Source organism: Nannobrachium achirus (genome assembly GCF_963921795.1).
Source record: "Nannobrachium achirus genome assembly, chromosome: 11".
Classification (NCBI taxonomy): Eukaryota; Metazoa; Chordata; class Actinopteri; order Myctophiformes; family Myctophidae; genus Nannobrachium; species Nannobrachium achirus.
Window position 1 is genome coordinate 3774397 of NC_137820.1, and position 19948 is coordinate 3794344.

At 42.0% G+C, this 19948-nt stretch overlaps 1 protein-coding gene across 1 annotated transcript; it reads left to right on the top strand.

Moving 5' to 3' along the window:
• Positions 1-4097: 4097 nt before the first annotated feature.
• LOC308293656 (extracellular calcium-sensing receptor-like) lies at positions 4098-14252 on the top strand (the record flags this gene model as incomplete). The annotated part of the gene is made up of 10 exons (XM_080736251.1): positions 4098-4140; positions 6056-6212; positions 8166-8460; positions 10212-10298; positions 11046-11342; positions 11838-12044; positions 12199-12474; positions 12616-12843; positions 12925-13048; positions 13342-14252. The coding sequence occupies 10 exons, from the start codon at positions 4098-4100 to the stop codon at positions 14250-14252; spliced, it is 2625 nt and encodes an 874-aa protein (XP_080592377.1).
• Between the last annotated feature and the right edge of the window lie 5696 nt (positions 14253-19948).

The window sequence follows — 19948 nt, forward strand, 5'->3', positions numbered from 1 at the left end:
AAAAATTTTTTTTGAGATAAAAATATTTTTGAGAAAAAAATATTTTTGAGAAAAAAAAAATGTATGACACCAGCCGCGAGTCTGTACGACAAACGGTTCATGAGTTATAGAGGCACTTCCTGTTTGGTGAAGGGCACTTCCTGTTTGGCGAAGGAAGCGTCAATTAAGGTTAAGGACTCTTAATCAAGTCATATGATACCAGCCACAACTCTGTACGATAAACGGTTCATGAGATGTAGAGGCACTTCCTGTTTGGAAAAAGGGCACTTCCTGTTATAGAGGGGGCGGGGCTTAATCAATTACAGCTCATCCCTATTGGCTGGAAAAAGACCAAAGTTGTGTGTGCATTTTAAAGTTTAAATCACGTTGCTAGGCAAAAGTATGGCAGAGTTATGTGGCGCCAAAGTTTCTAGTTTTTTTTCGGAGTCCCCCATTCAAAGTCAATGGGGGTTTTTGAGCATAGTTTTTTGCGAATTACGTTGCCATGGTAACGCGGATCGGAAAGAAAAGTAATAGCACACCATTCCCGGCCGAGCCGCACATTTTGATGTATATATTGCAGGGGTGGCGTAAATCGTGCGGCAGTTATTACGTGCAGAAATTTGCAAGAACATGACTGACTGACTTACTGACTTAAGTATGGCGGATTACAATAAGTGTTTTGCCATTGCATTGCATGGCAGGCACACTTAATTAGAACATTTCTAAGAATTTTTAGTCTGCAACCTTGTGAAGCGGTTGGTGTTAGCATTTGCTCTAGATTTTTTAACATTAGCATTTTTAGCATTAGCTTTAACATCAGCATTTTTAGCATTACATTTTTTTAGCATTTTTATTAACATTTTTAAATAACATTTTTAGCATTAGCTAGCATTAGCATTTTAGCATTCGCTAGCATTAGCTTTTTTTAGCATTTGTTTATCATGAGCATTTGTTAGCATTAGGATTACCATTTTTAACATAAGCCTTTTTAGCATTAACATTTGTTAGCAATAGCATTTTTAGCTTTAGCATTAAGGGAAGTAACGGTTAGCATTAGCGGTTAGCCGTTGGGGCCATGGGACCACCCACCAAGTTTGAGACCAGTAACGTGTTGGGAAGTGGAGTTATGGTCAAATAAAGCTTCGGCCAATCAGAAGAGGGGGCGGGGTTAAGTTAAACCAATTAAGCTGAAGGACTCTGAAACAAGTCAAATGACACCACCCACAAGTCTGTACGACAAACGGTTGGCAAGATAAAGCCAAATAAAGTTTTGGCCAATCAAAGAGGGTGGCGGGGCTAGGTTAAACCAATTGAACCGAAGGACTCTGAAACAAGTCAAATGACACCACCCAGAAGTCCGTACGACAAACGGTTGACAAGATAAAGCCAAAATAAAGTTTTGGCCAATCAGAAGAGGGGGCGATAGCAAGAGGGCGGAACAGACTGATTTCTGCGTGACGTAGGTGGATACCTTTTTAGGAGGTGGAAGCAGGTATATTCATTTACAATGAGAGAGATAACACAGCTTCTGAACTATTATTAAGCCAAATAATATTAACAAAATTGTCATCATAATGTGGCTTTTTTCAGTGACACAAAGGAGAAAATCTACTTTATTATCGCCGTTTATCTGCCCCAGCAACACACTCTCGCGGAATCTGTAGCACCAGTAAACAGGACGTGCGTGAGATTTGCCATCAGAGACGGCGCCCACTTAGGAGGCTCTTTCTAGGCTTTGTGTACAATGTCGCACTCTAGTGGATCCAATGAGGTTGGGCTATCTTCATAAATTAAATATCTTTGACCCAACACACTCCAAAAGGAACAAGGACTGACAGATACAGACATTTTTGCAAGTGTGACTCGCCTGAAGGCAACCACAGTTGTAATTTCCAATTGCATCTTTCTTGTTGATTCCAACATGTTTTAAAATACTCTCAAGTGACTCCCCTCGTTAAGATGTGAAGAATTAATTATCTTCCCAGTGTTGTGATGATGTGTTTCATCATCCCTGGGCCAGATGTCATCAGTGGTATACACCCACGCACGCACGCACGCACGCACGCACGCACGCACGCACGCACACACACACACACACACACACACACACACACACACACACACACACACACACACACACACACACACATACACACACACACACACACCTGGGTATTATGCTCTGCTGTTGTTCTGAATGAGCAAAGCTCAGAACTAAGGAATGCACACACATTTACACCCACAGGACATCAATGGAAATAAGCTTTCAAAGCTTGCGCTCTCCAAATTATATTTTTAGTAAATCATTCTTGGACGTGGACAAATCCTCTCTTGTGGGGGTCCCTGAACACAAAATCCAATGGGGGTCTGCGGCCAAATACATATCGGTATGGTCCTTTACATGAACATGTATGAGAACCACTGCTTCAGGGGATGATAGTAAAAACTAATATAACGAATGAAAATCCTTCAGTAGCACCGGCCCACAGAGCAGAGACACATCACCTGTCATCTGAAATTCTGAATAGCGGCCTCCAGTGGTGGGCAGTCAGGGCCTGCAAGGCCTTCTCTGCTGGCCCTGCACTTGCCTGATAAATACATTTATATTTCATAATATATGTTTACTTTCCCACAAACATATTGTATTTATTACGCTGCCATCATTGTCTCTCATTCACTCAGTGAGGCTGGTCGTGCTGTCCAATCAGATCTTGAGTTTGCCTTGCTGGGCGTATTCTTTCAGACCCTTCAGCCACAGAAACCTAAGGCTTTTATTTTGGCATTGCTAGTTTCCCATAGCCCTACAGTCTATAGATCCCATCCCTGGAAGTGGTTCCCATTTCTCATTGGACAGTTCTTTCAAAGAACTGTGAGCTGTCTCCGATCTCATCAGCTTGGTTTGGATATTGGTGTTTGTCTGTTGTTGCCTGGTTATGTCGAAAGACACTATAATCACGTTAATTTGTGCGCAATTCTAGCCGCTAAGCTTGTGGGAGGATCTATTGAAGGCCTGGGTATAAAATGCACTGCCCGCCACTGCCGGCCTCATACCCCAATCATAGGCTACTGTGGCCCAGGAGTCCCACACAAACATAATTGTACCAGCTGATACAAGCCCATAACACACAGCTGTCTCGACGGCACGTTGTGGTCTTGTAGATCTTCTATGTCCGGTTCGCGCCAGTTATGGTGGGCCGGTCTGGGCCAAGATGCCAGGGCCCAATTTATGTCCCAGTCCAGCCCTGCCCTCGCACAAATGTGTCCTGAATTCATGACAGCCCCATCTCCAAAATACATTCTAAGGGGCCTACAGTATCTGCTATGCAACGTGTTGTTGCGTCGCAGATAGATTAAAGGCCTTACTCCATAATGCCTATACTTATTTGCCATATTTTATTATTTTGAAAAAACAATTTCATATTTCACCGATCTACATCGACACGTTGTGACCTTGTAGCTCGGCTATTTAGGGATATGGAGTAAGGTGAGTGGAAGATAGGGCCCTAATTGTACAGATCGACTTCCTTTCACCAGTAGGTGGTGCTATGACTATGATTATTATGATTCGTGTTGGCAGTAGGTGTTGCTATGACTATAATCACTATGTATACAGTATATATACAGTATATATATATATATATATATATATATATATATATATATACATATATATATATATATATATTAGCCAAATTACAAAGCACTTGCCGTTTGGTGGAATTGCGTGGCGAAATGTGACCATACATCTGACAAGAACTTCTTTTTACACTGAGCGGGTTGAACTGGACCTGACTATCCTCCTGGGAAGTACTTTCATTGATTCACGTGTGTTTTGAAGTTAGTATGTGAATACCGTAATGTGGGGTTTCATATTAGAAAAACCCATAAAATAGGCCTACATACTATTTTGCCACTCTTGAAGCATTTAAAGCTTGGCAAGTTTTAGAGCATCTTTAGGCCCTCAAAAATGTGATTTATTTGTGCATAGAATAATAAATAGAACAAACTTTTATTGATATAATTAATAATATTATATAAATATTTATCAAATCTAAAATGCATTTCATGGTGAGATAATACTAATAAGAGCTGAAGCTACAGTATAACAGGCTGATATGAAACATCTGGATCAGAGGTTCTGCATGGCCTCCATGGAGTGTGCAGTGTGAAACGTTTCATGCCGATCGGTCGAACAATGCCAGAGATTAGCTGTTCACGGACACACGGCAGGGGTCATCAATATGTCCGTACGCGAACAAAATGTGTCTGTGGCAAAGACTTGGCCTTGTCCGCTGCAGATTTTATATTTTCTGTTTTACAAACCATGATAATGTTCTTATTTTGATCACAAGGCAGTCATTATGGGCTATTTATTGCGACCGTCAGGTCGCATTTACTACCAAAACCTCCACCGGCTGTCTGTCAGTCTGTCCGTCATGTCACACTTTTCCCCAACTCATATCTCCGCCACCGTTGCCCCAAGACATGCCAAACTTTGCACACACACTCCTTGCCTGCCAATCCACAACCTCCACCTCTCACGTCATACGGGCAGCCATAGTTACACCTGGAATGTTGAATCTCCATATATGGAGATAACCTACGCATCACACAAAGTCTGACCTCACCAGCCCATACTTGGGCATGGACGACTTATATCTCCATATACGGAGATGGCCATATATGGAGATACGATGACATCACAGATTCCACAGCTGATGATGTGGCCGCGTGATGTCATACAATACACAAACAAGCCCTATATAAAGGGGCAATTTTCACCAGGGAAGAGAGCATTCCCCACTGGCTGAGTATCTTAAGATGGTTGGATGTGATGATAAGCTATAAGCTTAGTTGATCCTGGCGATAAGGTCTGAGTCGAGGAATGCTCTCTTCCCTGGTGAGAATTGCCCCTTTATATAGGGCTTGTTTGTGTATTGTATGACATCACGCCACATCATCAGCTGTGGACTCTGTGATGTCATCGTATCTCCATATATGGCCATCTCCGTATGGAGATATAAGTCGTCCATGCCCAAGTATGGGCTGGTGAGGTCAGACTTTGTGTGATGCGTAGGTTATCTCCATATATGGAGATTCAACATTCCAGGTGTAACTATGGCTGCCCGTATGACGTGAGAGGTGGAGGTTGTGATATTTGTGGATTAGGGAGTCTTACTGGTAATAATTGCGACCGTCAGGTCGCATTTACTACCAAAACCTCCACCGGCTGGCTGTCTGTCAGTCAGTCTGTCCGTCATGTCACACTTTTCCCCAACTCATATCTCCGCCACCGTTGCCCCAAGACATGCCAAACTTTGCACACACACTCCTTGCCTGCCAATCCACAACCTCCACCTCTCACGTCATACGGGCAGCCATAGTTACACCTGGAATGTTGAATCTCCATTTATGGAGATAACCTACGCATCACACAAAATCTGACCTCACCAGCCCATACTTGGGCATGGACGACTTATATCTCCATATACGGAGATGGCCATATATGGAGATACGATGACATCACAGAGTCCACAGCTGATGATGTGGCGTGATGTCATACAATACACAAACAAGCCCTATATAAAGGGGCAATTCTCACCAGGGAAGAGAGCATTCCTCGACCCCAACCTTATCGCCAGGATCAACTAAACGGTCGCTTACCTCCCGATTAGGGAGTCTTACTGGTGTTATGAATAATACTAATAGTAACTTTAGTTATATAGCCACTTGCATAGTGTCATTGATACAACACACAACATTATTTTCATAATTAAAGTAGTGTTTGTGTTTGTTAAGCCCGGCCTCCACTGGTGCCTCAGTGGGCCTTGGTGAAACATTACGTAATGCCAAGGTGGCACAGGGGATGCCACAGCACTGACGGGTGTTGTGAAAGATCACCACGCGTTGGCACAGCAGCACTGTGTATAAAAGCTCACAACTGGACAATGTATTGAGGAGAAGGGAGGGGGTGTTAGACAGAGCAGGACAGTCATGAGGGCTTCTCTAGACACACACCTGCTTTCATACCTGATATTGTTCTCTTCTTCATTCTCTCCTCTGTCTTCCTCAGCTTCCTCTTCTCCCTGTGAGTTACAGACTCTGTTGAATCTCAACAGGATGTACCAGCCTGGGGACTTGGTTCTGGGAGGCCTGTTTGATTTCCACCTCTCGCCCGTCTTCCCCGATCTGACGTTCACCTCCGAGCAACAGGACCCCACTTGCTATGGGTGGGTATGGGTCATTTTGACAGCAAACCTCTGAGCCTTTTTAACTGAAAAAGTTATTCACGTTGTAGTCACGTTTTAGTCATCTGAAATGTTTTGCTTTTAGTCTGCTACCATACCATGAAGACTCAGGACTAAACTACAGTTGATTTAGTCGACACAAATGTAAATTTACTTAACCCATTTAGGCCTAGAATTATTGAATACTTTTAACCAGTGAAAAATAGCAGATAGCAAAATGTGTGCAAATCTTTGAATATATGTATTTTCAAAGCGAACATTTGTAACTCAAATTTTGCTTCCGGGTGGTCCCTGGAACTAAATATTTTGAGATGGGGGTCCGTGGCCAAATAAATTCGGGGTCCTTGACATGAAAAGGTTTGAGAACCACTGACATAGTAGTCTCTCAAGAACAGACTAACTGAGCTCCAGTTATGTGAAAAGGACCTTTTCTTTGAGGATGGCTGGCCAGATTGCTGACATAGAAACATTGAGTTTTTCAAAAAAAATCTTAGAAGGATTCAAAAGACACTTATAGAATCGGGTCAAAATTCTATTTTTCACGATTTTTCAAAAATAGCAGATCTACAAGCTCGCAGCGCGGCACTCGGTGCCGTGCTGTGAGCTTGTATATCTGCTATTTTTCAATAGTTAAAGCATGAAATAATAATACATTCTATTGTGTACCCGTTCTACATTTAAAGCACATTGTTTAAAATCCTTCTCAAACGTGCATCCTTCTCTTTACTTTAATACATAGGCTATTTGTTTCAATATGAGGACATTGAAACTTTACACTCACTCAATATTGCAATCAATCTTCAAACTAAGATAAGCTACTGACTTTAAAATGACTTCATGTAGTGTGCTTTTACCTTTGAATGAAATACAGAATGACTAATTTTAGTTCTACTGGATCTCTTCTCTCCACTATATTCCCTCCTTAACATTTTAGTTTAGCTATTAATTTGTCGAAAATGTCAACAAATCTTCTTGTAGTTTTAGTCACCATGTCTTTTTTTCTTTCTTTCCTTTCTTTTTTTTTTAAACATTACGTCAGTGGATGTCATAGTTTTAGTCGAAGCAAGAGAACAGGGACCTTGTTTTGACATACGGTACCACAGGGTTAGTTCACATTGTATTGTATGTCTTTGACTGTACAGTACCATAGGGTTAGTTCACATTGTATATTTATTGATGTTGTATATTTTATTGTTTTTATTAAACATATGGGGTTAGTTCATATTGTGTATTTCTACAATGTAAATATGAAAGGTCAAAGTGCCATAGCCTTGTTGCAGGCTTATGTAAAAGCTAAAAGATGTGTTATGTAGACAGATGCCATGTCAGACTCATTTGTAGACCCTATAGTTTCAATGTACAGATAATAGATTTAATATTATACAATGTCTATTATTTGTCTAAAATGGATACTATTTGATATTCTACTGTTTAGACTGATGTTAGGTTCTTGGTTTAACTATGATCCTAGATGAATAATTCTACACTTTTGTAACACATGTATTACCTTGCTGACAACTAAATGGCCCTTAGTTGGGGAGCCACGGGCCCAACATTTGAGAGGACCTGTGATGTCACAACATACTTTTTATTTTAGTTTTGTCTATTAATTTGGTCATTAAGGTACACAGAATGAGAGGCCTGCTCTGCCGGAAACATTGCGAAAAAAAAGGTTATGGCCATTTGTATATTCACTGTCCCATGGACTTCACTATACAGAAAAAGACATTATTGTTAAAAAAGAAAAGAATAAGTAGCATGTGAGGGGTCAAACAAGGGGTTCTTCATGATTCTGAATCCATTTGCAAGCACGTGTTTTGCATGAAAAACATTGCTTGGGCTGTTTTGATAGACCAAAATCTTTTTTTTTTTTTTTTCTGTATAGTGAAGTCCATGGGACAGTGAATATATATGCCTTAAACTGTAAACTGTTAGTTTCAGCATCGACGTCTTCAGGCAGGCCCAGGCCATGGCATTTGCCATCTCAGAGATCAACAGAGACCCCGGGCTGCTTCCCAACGTCACGCTGGGCTACAACCTCTACGACACCTGCTACTCGCTGGGGGTGGGCTTCCGCTCGGCCATGTCTCTGATCAGCGGCCGAGAGGAGCGCTTCCACTTGGACCCCAGCTGCGGGGGCTCTCCTCCCACCCTCGGCATCGTGGGCGCAGAGTCCTCGGCTGCCTCCATCGCCATCTCTAGTGTGGTTGGTCTGTACCGAGTTCCCCTGGTAAGTTAAAGGTATATTCAGTGATTGTATTTCATTCAAATAAAAATATAATTGGTACATTTTCCATTCATTCTCCTCACTAGAATGTGTGCTGACCATATAAGGACTTCCACCATGGCCCGTGTTGCGAGCATAGCTAGATTATGTTTTCAGAGGTGGCCAGCCAGTCCTCGACCAATCAGGGTAGAGTATGGCCGTAGTTATGTTATGATGTTTAGTTATGATGGTCAAAATAAAGGTTTTGAGAACCACAGTCGCTCTGAATTAAAAACGTCTGCTAAATGCCTAGATTGTAAACTACTGAACTCATAAAATGCCACAGTCTCGTAGTAAATCAGTATCATACATATCCTGAAGCTGGAGACGTAGGCCTACCGATATTCAGTGATTGGGTCTAATGATCAAAACGAGAACATTATAATGGTGTAGAAAATCGATAAAAAACTAAACATTTCCACGCTGTGACAAAATGACCCCCGGCCACTTTCATTATCACTGAAAACACCTTTAAATGCTACTGGAAGTCTGGAACCATCTCTAGTGTGGTCGGTCTGTACCGAGTTCTCCTGGTAAGTTAATTGCTACTGGAACCATCTCTAGTGGTCTGTACCGAGTTCCCCTGGTGAGTTAAATGCTCCTGGAACCATCTCTAGTGGTCTGTACCGAGTTCCCCTGGTGAGTTAAATGCTACTGGAAACATCTCTAGTGGTCTGTACCGAGTTCCCCTGGTGAGTTAAATGCTACTGGAACCATCTCTAGTGTGGTCGGTCTGTACCGAGATCCCCTGGTGAGTTAATTGCTACTGGAACCGCATCCCTAGTGGTCTGTACCGAGTTCTCCTGGTATAAGTTAAATGCTACTGGAAGCATCTCTAGTGTGGTCGGTCTGTACCGAGTTCCCCTGGTAAGTTAAATGCTACTGGAACCCCCCCTGCTGCGCCGTCGCCTGTTGATGATGATGTGTTTTGGTTGATTATGATTTGCATATTTTACATTTACATTTTACGTTTGTTTGTGTGTACCGGTAGGTAGTGGATGGCACACAGTTCAAAACGTGTTACAATGCTACAAATTTTAAGCTTGTAGATCTGCTGCTGTTTTTTTTTTTTTTTTATATCCTGAAAAGTAACAGTTTGGGACATAATGAGGTTTACACCCGACAGCAACGATACAATAGGAAAGCTTGAAAGAGCATTATTCAGATTTTATAATGTGTAGGTTTTCATAAAGGTCAGAGTGCAATGCATTCAGCATGTTTGACGTATTTCCACATTGGACCTTGTGTATGAATGGCTGTGATCCACACATGATAAGGTTACAACCATATTAATACCAGTAAGACTCCTTAATCGGGAGGGAAATGGCCAAATGGGACAGATCCATGTTGATGACATGACTTTAGAGATATAATGTACCGCTTTGCGTTATTTTAGGCCAACATCTGTAGGAGCAGGGTCCAAAAATTTGCTTTTCAAAAATTGTCCTGATGGTGGTGCTACAAGAGGGCCATGTGAGAAATGGGGTGGAGGTTGTGAGTTGCCATCCAAGGAGTGTGTGTGCAAAGTTCATGTGACGGACAGACTGACAGACTGACTGACTGACAGACAGCCGTTGGAGCTTCTCATAGTAACTTGCGACCTGACGAAATGTGTGACACGTGATCCTGGTTCTGTATAATCTCAATCATGTATTTATTCATTTGTATCAGTGAACATATCATATTACAGAACATTGTCTTTGTGTCTCTTTCAGATCAGTTACTGGGCCATGTGCTCGTGTCTGAGTGACCGGAGCCAGTACCCTTCCTTCTTCAGAACCATCATAAGCAGTGCCATCCAGGTCAACCTCATAATAATAATACTGTTGTACATTGGTCCACACCGCCCTCTAGTGACTGTTAGTTGATATTGCATCTGTTGTCATTTTAGATTTCAACTCAACATTTTGCAGCATAAGATATTCAGAAAACTCTTAGTATTTAGAACAGTAGGCCATAGTTCTTAAAATATTAGCAGTGTAATAATAATAAATAATAATAACAATGTACAAGCTCACAGTGCAGCAAGCTTGTACATTTTCAGAAGAATACATCATTCTGGGGGTCCTTACTCCTTGCAACAAACACATATGAGAACCACTGATGTAGGCATTTTGTAGAATCGGTCTCAGGCAGGCCTGGAATTTCATCATTTTAGGGGCAAGGCCATTTGGCCTTTGGAGTTGTACATTTTGTACAACTTTTTTACAATAAGGCCCTAAAAGGGTTAAGGGTTAAATGTAATATGTAGAATATCTGCTGTGAAATAAATACATTGGTATTTACAATGCTCAGCCCTGCACAAATCAGAAGGTACTGGATTGGATAAAAATGGGGACTCAACAAGATTGTGGTGTCTACATGACAAGAAAGAGACACTGGTGTCTAGATATTGACAAGACAGAGACAGAGGAGAAAGTGGTACAGTCAGCTGGGGCATTAAGGCCAGTGTGGCCTCAGGTCATGCCATTGGTTGGAGGGGCACAAGGCCAAACTGAGGGGCATGGCCTTCATGGCCTCTCTGACTTTTTTCTTTCATTAACTCTCAGGTGCGAGCCATGCTGCAGATCATGCGGCGGTTCGGGTGGACCTGGGCAGGGCTCCTGTACAGTGATGACGCGTACGGCCGGGACGCGGGCCAGCTGTTGGAGTCAGAGCTGTCCCAGTCTGGTCTGGGCTGCCTGGCCTACGTAGGGATCCTCCCCTGGGACAGCAGCCCTGTGGAGCTGCAGAGGATCGTCTCTGTCATGAAGACCTCCACGGCTCGCGTGGTCGCCGTCATCGAACACGGGATCCGTGCGCTTAAACTCATGGACGAGGTTGTTGGAGTTTTGTCAATGATCCGTGTTAGTTTAGCAGCTCGTGAGCTTAAGGGTTCTTGACACCCGCCGCAACACTTGCGTGTCGCCCGCCTATAGTCGCTAGGCCGAACCTGCATGGTGTTACATGCAAGCACACACTGTTTCGTAGGAACAGTATTTCTAGTTATAATTGATAACATTCAAGAGGTTGTGAGGCAGAAGGTGACAGGTATGTGGGGCGGCATAGCTCAGGCGTAGAGAAACCGTTAATAGAGCACGAAGGGTTCCCAAAGGGTTCCCAGTTCGAATCTGGGCTTCCCTGAATTAATGTTGATGGGTCCTTGGGCAAGACTCTGAACCCCACATTGCTCCCGGTAAGCAGGTTGGTGCCTTGCATGGTTTCCTCCGCCACCGGTGTATGAATGTGTGCGTGAATGGGTGAATGTAATGCACAATCTCTGTAAAGCGCTTTGGATAAAAGCGCTATATAAATGCACCATTTACCATTTTATTTACCATTTATGTGCATGTTGTTGCTAGGTGGTGAGGCAGAAGGTGACCGGCCTCCAGTGGGTCGCTGGTACAGACTTCCTGGCGGACCCTAACCTGCTGGCTCCTGGCTACATGCCCTACCTGAGAGGAACGCTGGGCATCGAGATCCACCGCGGAGAGATCCCAGGCCTCCAGGACTTCCTGTTGGAAGTGCATCCCCGAAACCACCTGGACAACAGCCATGAAAATATCATAGTAAGCATAGTTTGGTTCATTTCAACGTGGTGATGTGACTCTTGTGTTCATCTTTGTATTCGTGGAACAATTGTATTTTTCCGCGGCGCGATCAGAGCGAGAACGAGAACGCCAACCACCGTCCGTCGCTCAAGAATAATTTTTGTTTCTTCAGGTGAGGCAGTTTTGGGAGCACACATTTCAGTGTAAATTTGCACCCCTTCCATCAGAGTGGGTGGATGCTGGTGGAAGGGTGTGTTCTGGACAAGAGGACCTGGGAACAGCAGAAACTAAACTTCTGGATGTGTCTGATCTCAGGATAGAGGTTAATGTGTACAAGGCTGTCTATGCTCTGGCCCATGCCCTCCATGACATGTTGCAATGTGTGCCAGGAAGAGGGCCTTTCACTGGGCACAGCTGTGCCACTTTGCAGACAGTGCAGCCATGGCAGGTGTGTTGTTATGTATTCCGCGCTATAGGACACAGAAGGCCCTCTCCCATTCCCCGATTACACACAAGGTTGGGACAAATATATATTTTGTGGCTAATTGTGTCGCTTGCTCTTCGCCATTTTGTTCATCACCTTTTCTAGCTTGTGTATTATCTGCAAAAGGTTAACTTTACCACATCAGTCGGAGATCAAGTATCATTTGATCAGAACAGTGATGCCTCACCAATCTGTGATGTCATGAACTTGGGGTGGCTCCCTGATGGAAGTGCAAAGGTTCAGCATGTAGGCGTGTACAAGAAGTCTGAATCCGCAGGTGAAGAACTCATCCTGGATGAAGACAGAATCTTCTGGAACTTTGAAACCAACAAGGTCAATGTTGTCTGGCTAAAATACCTGATGTTGTGAATGTAAGTTCTTTTGGACTTAAACTGATCATTGTTTCCTCTTTAGCCAATTCGGTCAGTGTGCAGTGAGAGCTGTTCGCCTGGAACCCGTCTGGCCAGAAGGAAAGGAGAACCTGTCTGCTGCTTTGACTGCATTGCTTGTTCTGAGGGAGAGATCAGCAATGAGACTGGTAGGTTCTCATTGGGCCTGGTGTACAAGATACACTACACCTCTAAGATACCCATGTACCTGACAAAATACTTTAAAAATGTTAAGGATGTCCACAATTACAACACCAGAGGCAGCGCCACAGATCACGTTTAACCCAGTCAGCTCAAACAAAGGGTCAAACTTGTTCTCCTGCTATACCACCAAAATGTGGAACGCTTTACCGAAGGCCTTAAAGGAGTGTAAATCCCTAACATCCTTTAAAATCTATAGGCTGAGTCTTGTCTGTCACTTTAATCTTCTCTTCTTTGTTAGACTCTACAGAGTGCACCAGTTGTCCAGAGGACTTCTGGTCCAGTCCCCAGCATGACCACTGTGTCCCTAAGAGCATGGAGTTCCTCTCCTACCATGAAGGCCTGGGTATCTCCTTGACAACCATCTCATTGATAGGCACCCTTCTCTGTGCCATTGTCCTGGGAATCTTCATCTATCATCGAGACACTCCCATGGTGCGCGCCAACAACTCAGAACTCAGTTTCCAAATTTTGCTCTCACTGAAACTCTGTTTCTTGTGTTCTCTTCTGTTCATTGGACATCCAAGACTCTGGACTTGTCAGCTGAGACATGCAGTGTTTGGCATTAGTTTTGTACTTTGTGTGGCTTGTGTATTGGTAAAGACTATGGTGGTGTTGGCCGTGTTCAAGGCCTCCAAACCTGGAGGTTCAGACATTATGAGGTTTTTCGGTGCAATACAGCAGAGAGGAACAGTTCTGGCTCTTACTTCCATTCAGGCAATTGTCTGTATTGTATGGCTGGTTTCTGCTTCACCAACTCCTCATAAAAACACTCAATACAACAGTGATAAGATAGTCTATGAGTGTGCAGTGGGATCAACAGTTGGTTTTGCAGTGTTGTTGGGTTATATTGGTTTACTGGCTCTCCTCAGTTTCCTTTTAGCATTCATGGCAAGGAATCTTCCAGACAACTTCAACGAAGCCAAGTTAATCACTTTCAGCATGTTGATCTTCTGTGCCGTGTGGATAGCCTTCATCCCAGCATATATCAGCTCTCCAGGCAAATATGCAGATGTTGTGGAGGTGTTTGCTATTTTAGCATCTAGTTTTGGCATTTTGTTGGCACTCTTTGGACCAAAGTGTTATATAATGCTTTTGAAACCTGAGAGAAACACAAAGAAATCCATAATGGGTCGCGGTGCCACCAAGTAGAAGTAGAAGAACTCTGAAACAAGTCAAATGACGCCACCCATGAGTCTGTACGATAAATAGTTGACGAGATAAATCCAAATAAAGTTTCGGCCAATCAGAAGAGGGGGCGGGGCAAAGTTAAACCAATTAAACTGAAACACTCTGAAACAAGTCAAATTACGCCACCCACGAGTCTCTACAACAAATGGTTGACGAGATAAATCCAAATAAAGTTTCGGCCAATAAGAATAGGGGGCGGGGCTAAGTTAAACCAATTAAGCTGAAGGACTCTGAAACAAGTTAAATGACGCCGCCCACGAGTCTGCACGACGAACGGTTGACGAGATAAAGCCAAATAAAGTTTCGGCCAATCAGAAGAGGAGGCGGGGCTGAGTTAAACCAATTAAGCTGAAGGACTCTGAAACAAGTCAAATGACGCCACCCACGAGTCTGTACGACAAACGGTTGACGAGATAAAGCCAAATAAAGTTTCGGCCAATCAGAAGAGGGGCGGGAATAAGTTAAACCAATTGAGCTGAAGGACTCTGAAACAAGTCAAATGACCCCACCCAGGAATCTGTACGACAAACGGTTGACGAGATAAAGCCAAATAAATGTTTGTCCAATCAGAAGAGGGGGCTATGTCAAACCAATTAAGGACATGGACTCTGAAACAAGTCAAATGGGACGGGGCTTAAGTAATAAGTAAGTTCAGACACAGAGTTTTGAGAGGTTACCATTCTGCAAACTGGAGTTATGTCTGTTTAAAGCTCAGCCAATAGGAAGACAGAGGGTCGGGTTTCAGCAATTACAGTTGCTAGGCAAAAGTATGGTGCCAAAGTATCGGTTTTGTTCTGCTTACGTGCCGAAATATTCCCCATTCAAAGTCAAAGGGGTTTTTGGGCATCGTTTTTTACAAAGTACGTTGACATGGTAACGTGGATCGGAACGAAAAGTAATAGCACACCAATTGTGTGGCAATTACCAATTACGTGCTGAAATTTGCAAGAACATTACTTAATTACTTAATTACTTAAGTATGGCGGATTACAATAAGTGTTTTTCCATTGCATGGCAGGAGCACTTAACTCATTGACTGCCAAGGCCCGAGTTTCCCGAGTTATTACAGTAGTCCCAGGCTGCCACAGCCCGAGTTTCCCGAGTTGGAAGCCATTTTGAAAAAAAAAAAAAAAAATTATAAAAGAATTTCTAAAAATGCCTCAAATGTATTAGGCATGATCGCAATTGCGAAATTCCATGTTTAGCCCCATAACAAACACATCTTTCAAAATGTCAAAAATGGCCTGAACGGATTTCCAAGCGGATTTTTTTGTTTGAAAGCTGTTAAAAAGTACTACACATATGGTGCATGATCTAGGCATGGGCGTGCACGATCCGTGCACTAAAAATTGATCCGTGCTCTAGAAATTTAGTAAGGTGGCAGTGTTTGTTTTGTCTGACTTTGAAGGCTTCTATCTCATGAATGCCTGAACGGATTTCCAAGCGGATTTTTTTGTTTGAAAGCTGTTAAAAAGTACTACACATATGGTGCATATATGGTGCATGGGCGTGCACGATCCGTGCACTAAAAATTGATCCGTGCACTAGAAATTTAGGAACGTGGCATCCTGGTACTTGGCGGCCATCTTGAAAAGGGCATTCAATGAGTTAATAACTAGAAAAAAAATCCTATTGTCTTCCTATTGGCTTTAAATAGCCATAACTCCACTTCCCAACACGTTACTGGTCTCAAACTTGGTGGGTGGTCCCACAGTCCCAACGGCTAACTGCTAATGCTAACCGATACTTCCGCTAATGCTAATGCTAAAAATGCTAATGTTAACCAATGCTAATGGTAATGCTAAAAATGCTAATGTTAATGCTAAAAATGCAAATGCTAAAAATACAAATGCTAAAAATGCAAATGCTAAAATGCTAATACTAGCTAATGCTAAAAAAGCTAACGCTAATGCAAAAATGCTAATAATAATGCTACAAAATGCTAAAGCTAATGCTAATAAAATGCTAATGCTAAAACGTTAATTTTAAAGCTAATGCTAAAAATGTACGCCACCCCCGCAATATATACATCAAAATGTGCGGCTCGGCCAGGAATGGTGTGCTATTACTTTTCTTTCTGATCCGCGTTACCATGGCAACGTAATTCGTAAAAAAACTACGCACAAAAACCCCATTGACTTTGAATGGAGGAAAGCAGAACAAAACAGATACTTTGGCGCCATGTAACTCTGGCATACTTGCCTAGCAACGTGATTTCAACTTTAAAACACTCACACGACTTTGGAATCTTTCTGGCCAATAGGGACGACCTGTAATTGCTGAAGCCCCGCCCCCTCTGTCTTCCTATTGGCTGAGCTTTAAACAGACTTTACTCCAGTTTACAGAATAGTAACCTCTCAAAACTCGGTGTCTAAACTAGGGACTTAGCCCCATTTAACTTGTTTCAGAGTTCTTCACCTTAATTTGAACTTAGCACCGCCCCCTCTTCTGATTGGCCGAAACTTTATTTGTTACTGGTCCCAAAGGCTAACCGCTACTTCCTCTAAAGCTAAAGCTAAAAATGCTAATGCTAACAAATGCTAATGCTAAAAAAGCTAATGTTAGAAATGGTAATGGTATTGCTAATGCTAACAAATGCTTATGTTAACAAATGCTAATGCTCTAATGCTAATATGCTAATGCTACAAATGCTAATGCTAGCTAATGCTAAGAATGATAATGCTAGCTGATGCTAAAATGCTAATGCTAGCTAATGCTAAAATGTTAATGATAATGCTAAAAATGCTAAATCTAATGTTAATAAAAATGCTAAAAATGTTAATGCTAAAAATGCTAATGTTAAAAAATATAATGCTAATACTTAGCGAGCTGCAGGCACACTTAAAATTTCTTTGAAATTTTCTTTTCTAATTGAACACTTCACAAAACTGTGAGGTTTATGCAAGTGTTCTAGTATGCTGTTGGTCATTGTCAGCAGTGCATTGTCAACCCCTCGCTCTGCCTGGTAAGCAAACTGATGAGGATCTAGACGGGAGGAGACTTCTTTAAGGAGATGTTTGGAAACAATCTTTTTAAGACATTTCATGGGCACAGAGGTTAGCGCAACAGGGCGCATACATACATCATGAATCATGACATAATGGGAAATTCAAGTCAATTCTTGTTTGATGGGAATCTATGGGCTTGTGTCCAGGCCCATCGATTTGTTATTTCCCAAAAGAGAGTATTGGAAGTAAAAGTTTTCAAATAACAATGGATTAGTCTCATATAAAATAATTTGTTGACTACCTGGAACAGTTAAGATTAAAAGATTAATAGATAATTATTTTTGTTTTCTTGTTACAGATACCGTTCATTAAGTGTGCCTGCCATGCAAAGCAATGGCAAAACACTTATTGTAATCCGCCATACTTAAGTAAATAAGTAAATAAGTAATGTCGCCACAAAATTTCGGCACGTAATAAGTGCCGCACGATTTACGCCACCGCCGCAATATATACATCAAAACGTGCGGCTCGGCCGGGAATGGGGTGCTATTACTTTTCTTTCCGATCCGCGTTACCATTGCGACGTAATTCGCAAAAAACGACGCCAAAAAACCCCATTGACTTAGAATGGGGGAAACTTCGGCACGTAATAACTGCTGCACGATTTACGCCACCCCCGCAATATATACATCAAAATGTGCGGCTCGGCCGGGAATGGTGTGCTATTACTTTTCTTTCCGATCCGCGTTACCATGGCAACGTAATTCGCAAAAAACTACGCTCAAAAACCCCCATTGACTTTGAATGGGGGACTCCGAAAAAAAACCAGAAACTTTGGCGCCACATAACTCTGCCATACTTTTGCCTAGCAACGTGATTTAAACTTTAAAATGCACACACAACTTTGGTCTTTTTCCAGCCAATAATTGATTAAGCCCCGCCCCCTCTATAACAGGAAGTGCCCTTTGCCAAACAGGAAGTGCCTCTACATCTCATGAACCGTTTATCGTACAGAGTTGTGGCTGGTATCATATGACTTGATTAAGAGTCCTTAACCTTAATTGACGCTTCCTTCGCCAAACAGGAAGTGCCCTTCACCAAACAGGAAGTGCCTCTATAACTCATGAACCGTTTGTCGTACAGACTCGCGGCTGGTGTCATACATTTTTTTTTTCTCAATTTTTTTTTTTTCTCAATTTTTTTTTCTCAAACATTTTTTTTTTCTCAAATTTTTTTTTCTCAATTTTTTTTTTCTCAAATTTTTTTTTCTCAAAATTTTTTTTTCTCATTTTTTTTTCTCAATTTTTTTTTTCTCAAAACATTTTTTTTCTCAATTTTTTTTTTTCTCAATTTTTTTTTTCTCAATTTTTTTTTTCTCAAATTTTTTTTTTCTCAAATTTTTTTTTTCTCAAAATTTTTTTTTTCTCAAAATTTTTTTTGCTCACTTTTTTTTCTCAAAATTTTTTTTTTCTCAAAATTTTTTTTTCCTCAATTTTTCCTCAAAACTTTTTTTTTCTCAAAAAACGTTTTTTTTTCTCAAAAAACTTTTTTTCTCACAAAACAATTTTTTGCTCAAAAAACTGTCGTTAATGTGCGACCCGTGATAACGGCCAAAAATGCGCCAAAACGCCACTAATTAGTCGAAATGGCTGACTTCCTGTTTGGTTTCTGATTGGCTGCTGGCCTTGTGACGTGGGTAGAGCTGCGAGGGCCCGGTCATCGCTGCTTGCAGCTTTAATTCATTAATCGTCCATGACCTTAATTGGGGCCTATTTCGCCAAACAGGAAGTGCCCCTCACCAAACAGGAAGTGACCCTTGATCTCGTGAACCGTTTGTCATACAGACACGCGGGTTGCGTCAAATGACAAGATTAAGAGTCCTTAAACTTAATTGGGGCCTATTTCGCCAAACAGGAAGTGCCCCTCACCAAACAGGAAGTGACCCGTTTTCTCGTGAACCGTTTGTCGTACAGACATGTGGGTGGTGTCATATGAAGAACAATAATGTTAAAGTTTATGCAAAAAATGCTAATGTTAATAACGCTAATGCTAACACCAACCGCTACACAAGGTTGCACAGACTTAGCGAGCTGCAGGCACACTTAAAATTTCTTCGAAATTTTCTTTTCTAGTTACTACTTGTTATGTACAGTACGTGCCAGAGGCAAAAAATGCAAGTCATGGTGAGCTGGCAGTCGGGCATGAGTTAGCAGAGTGTCGGAAAGTCGCATGGTGGGAAGTTCCTCTTGTTCCTGTTGAGATAGAAGTGTCCCCATGCTGCGCTGAGGGGGAACTTTTTAACAATTCTCCGTCTATTCTGGGTTTAAGAAAGGTGTTGCGATAGATGGTGGTTTCCATTCCACTGTTGAAGTAAGCATTGTCATTGTGAAAGCCATCCGATCCACATCCACCCTGCATTCCTTCAAAATGTTTCTGAAAAACACAGAAACGTGTGGAAAAAATGCATTAGCAGGACATTTTCAGGAAAGAGTTGAAACGGCACATCTGCATGTTTCACAAATCTGCAGATGGCAAGACACCTCTCATTCCCATTGAAATGCATTAGCAGAAACTTCAGTGTGATCATGACGTGCCCTTATACATGTAAATGTTGTGTCACTGTAATACATTTTATAATTTAGGCATTTAGCAGATGCTCTTAATCCAGAGCGACATACAATAAGTGAGGTAATACATCGGTACATCAAA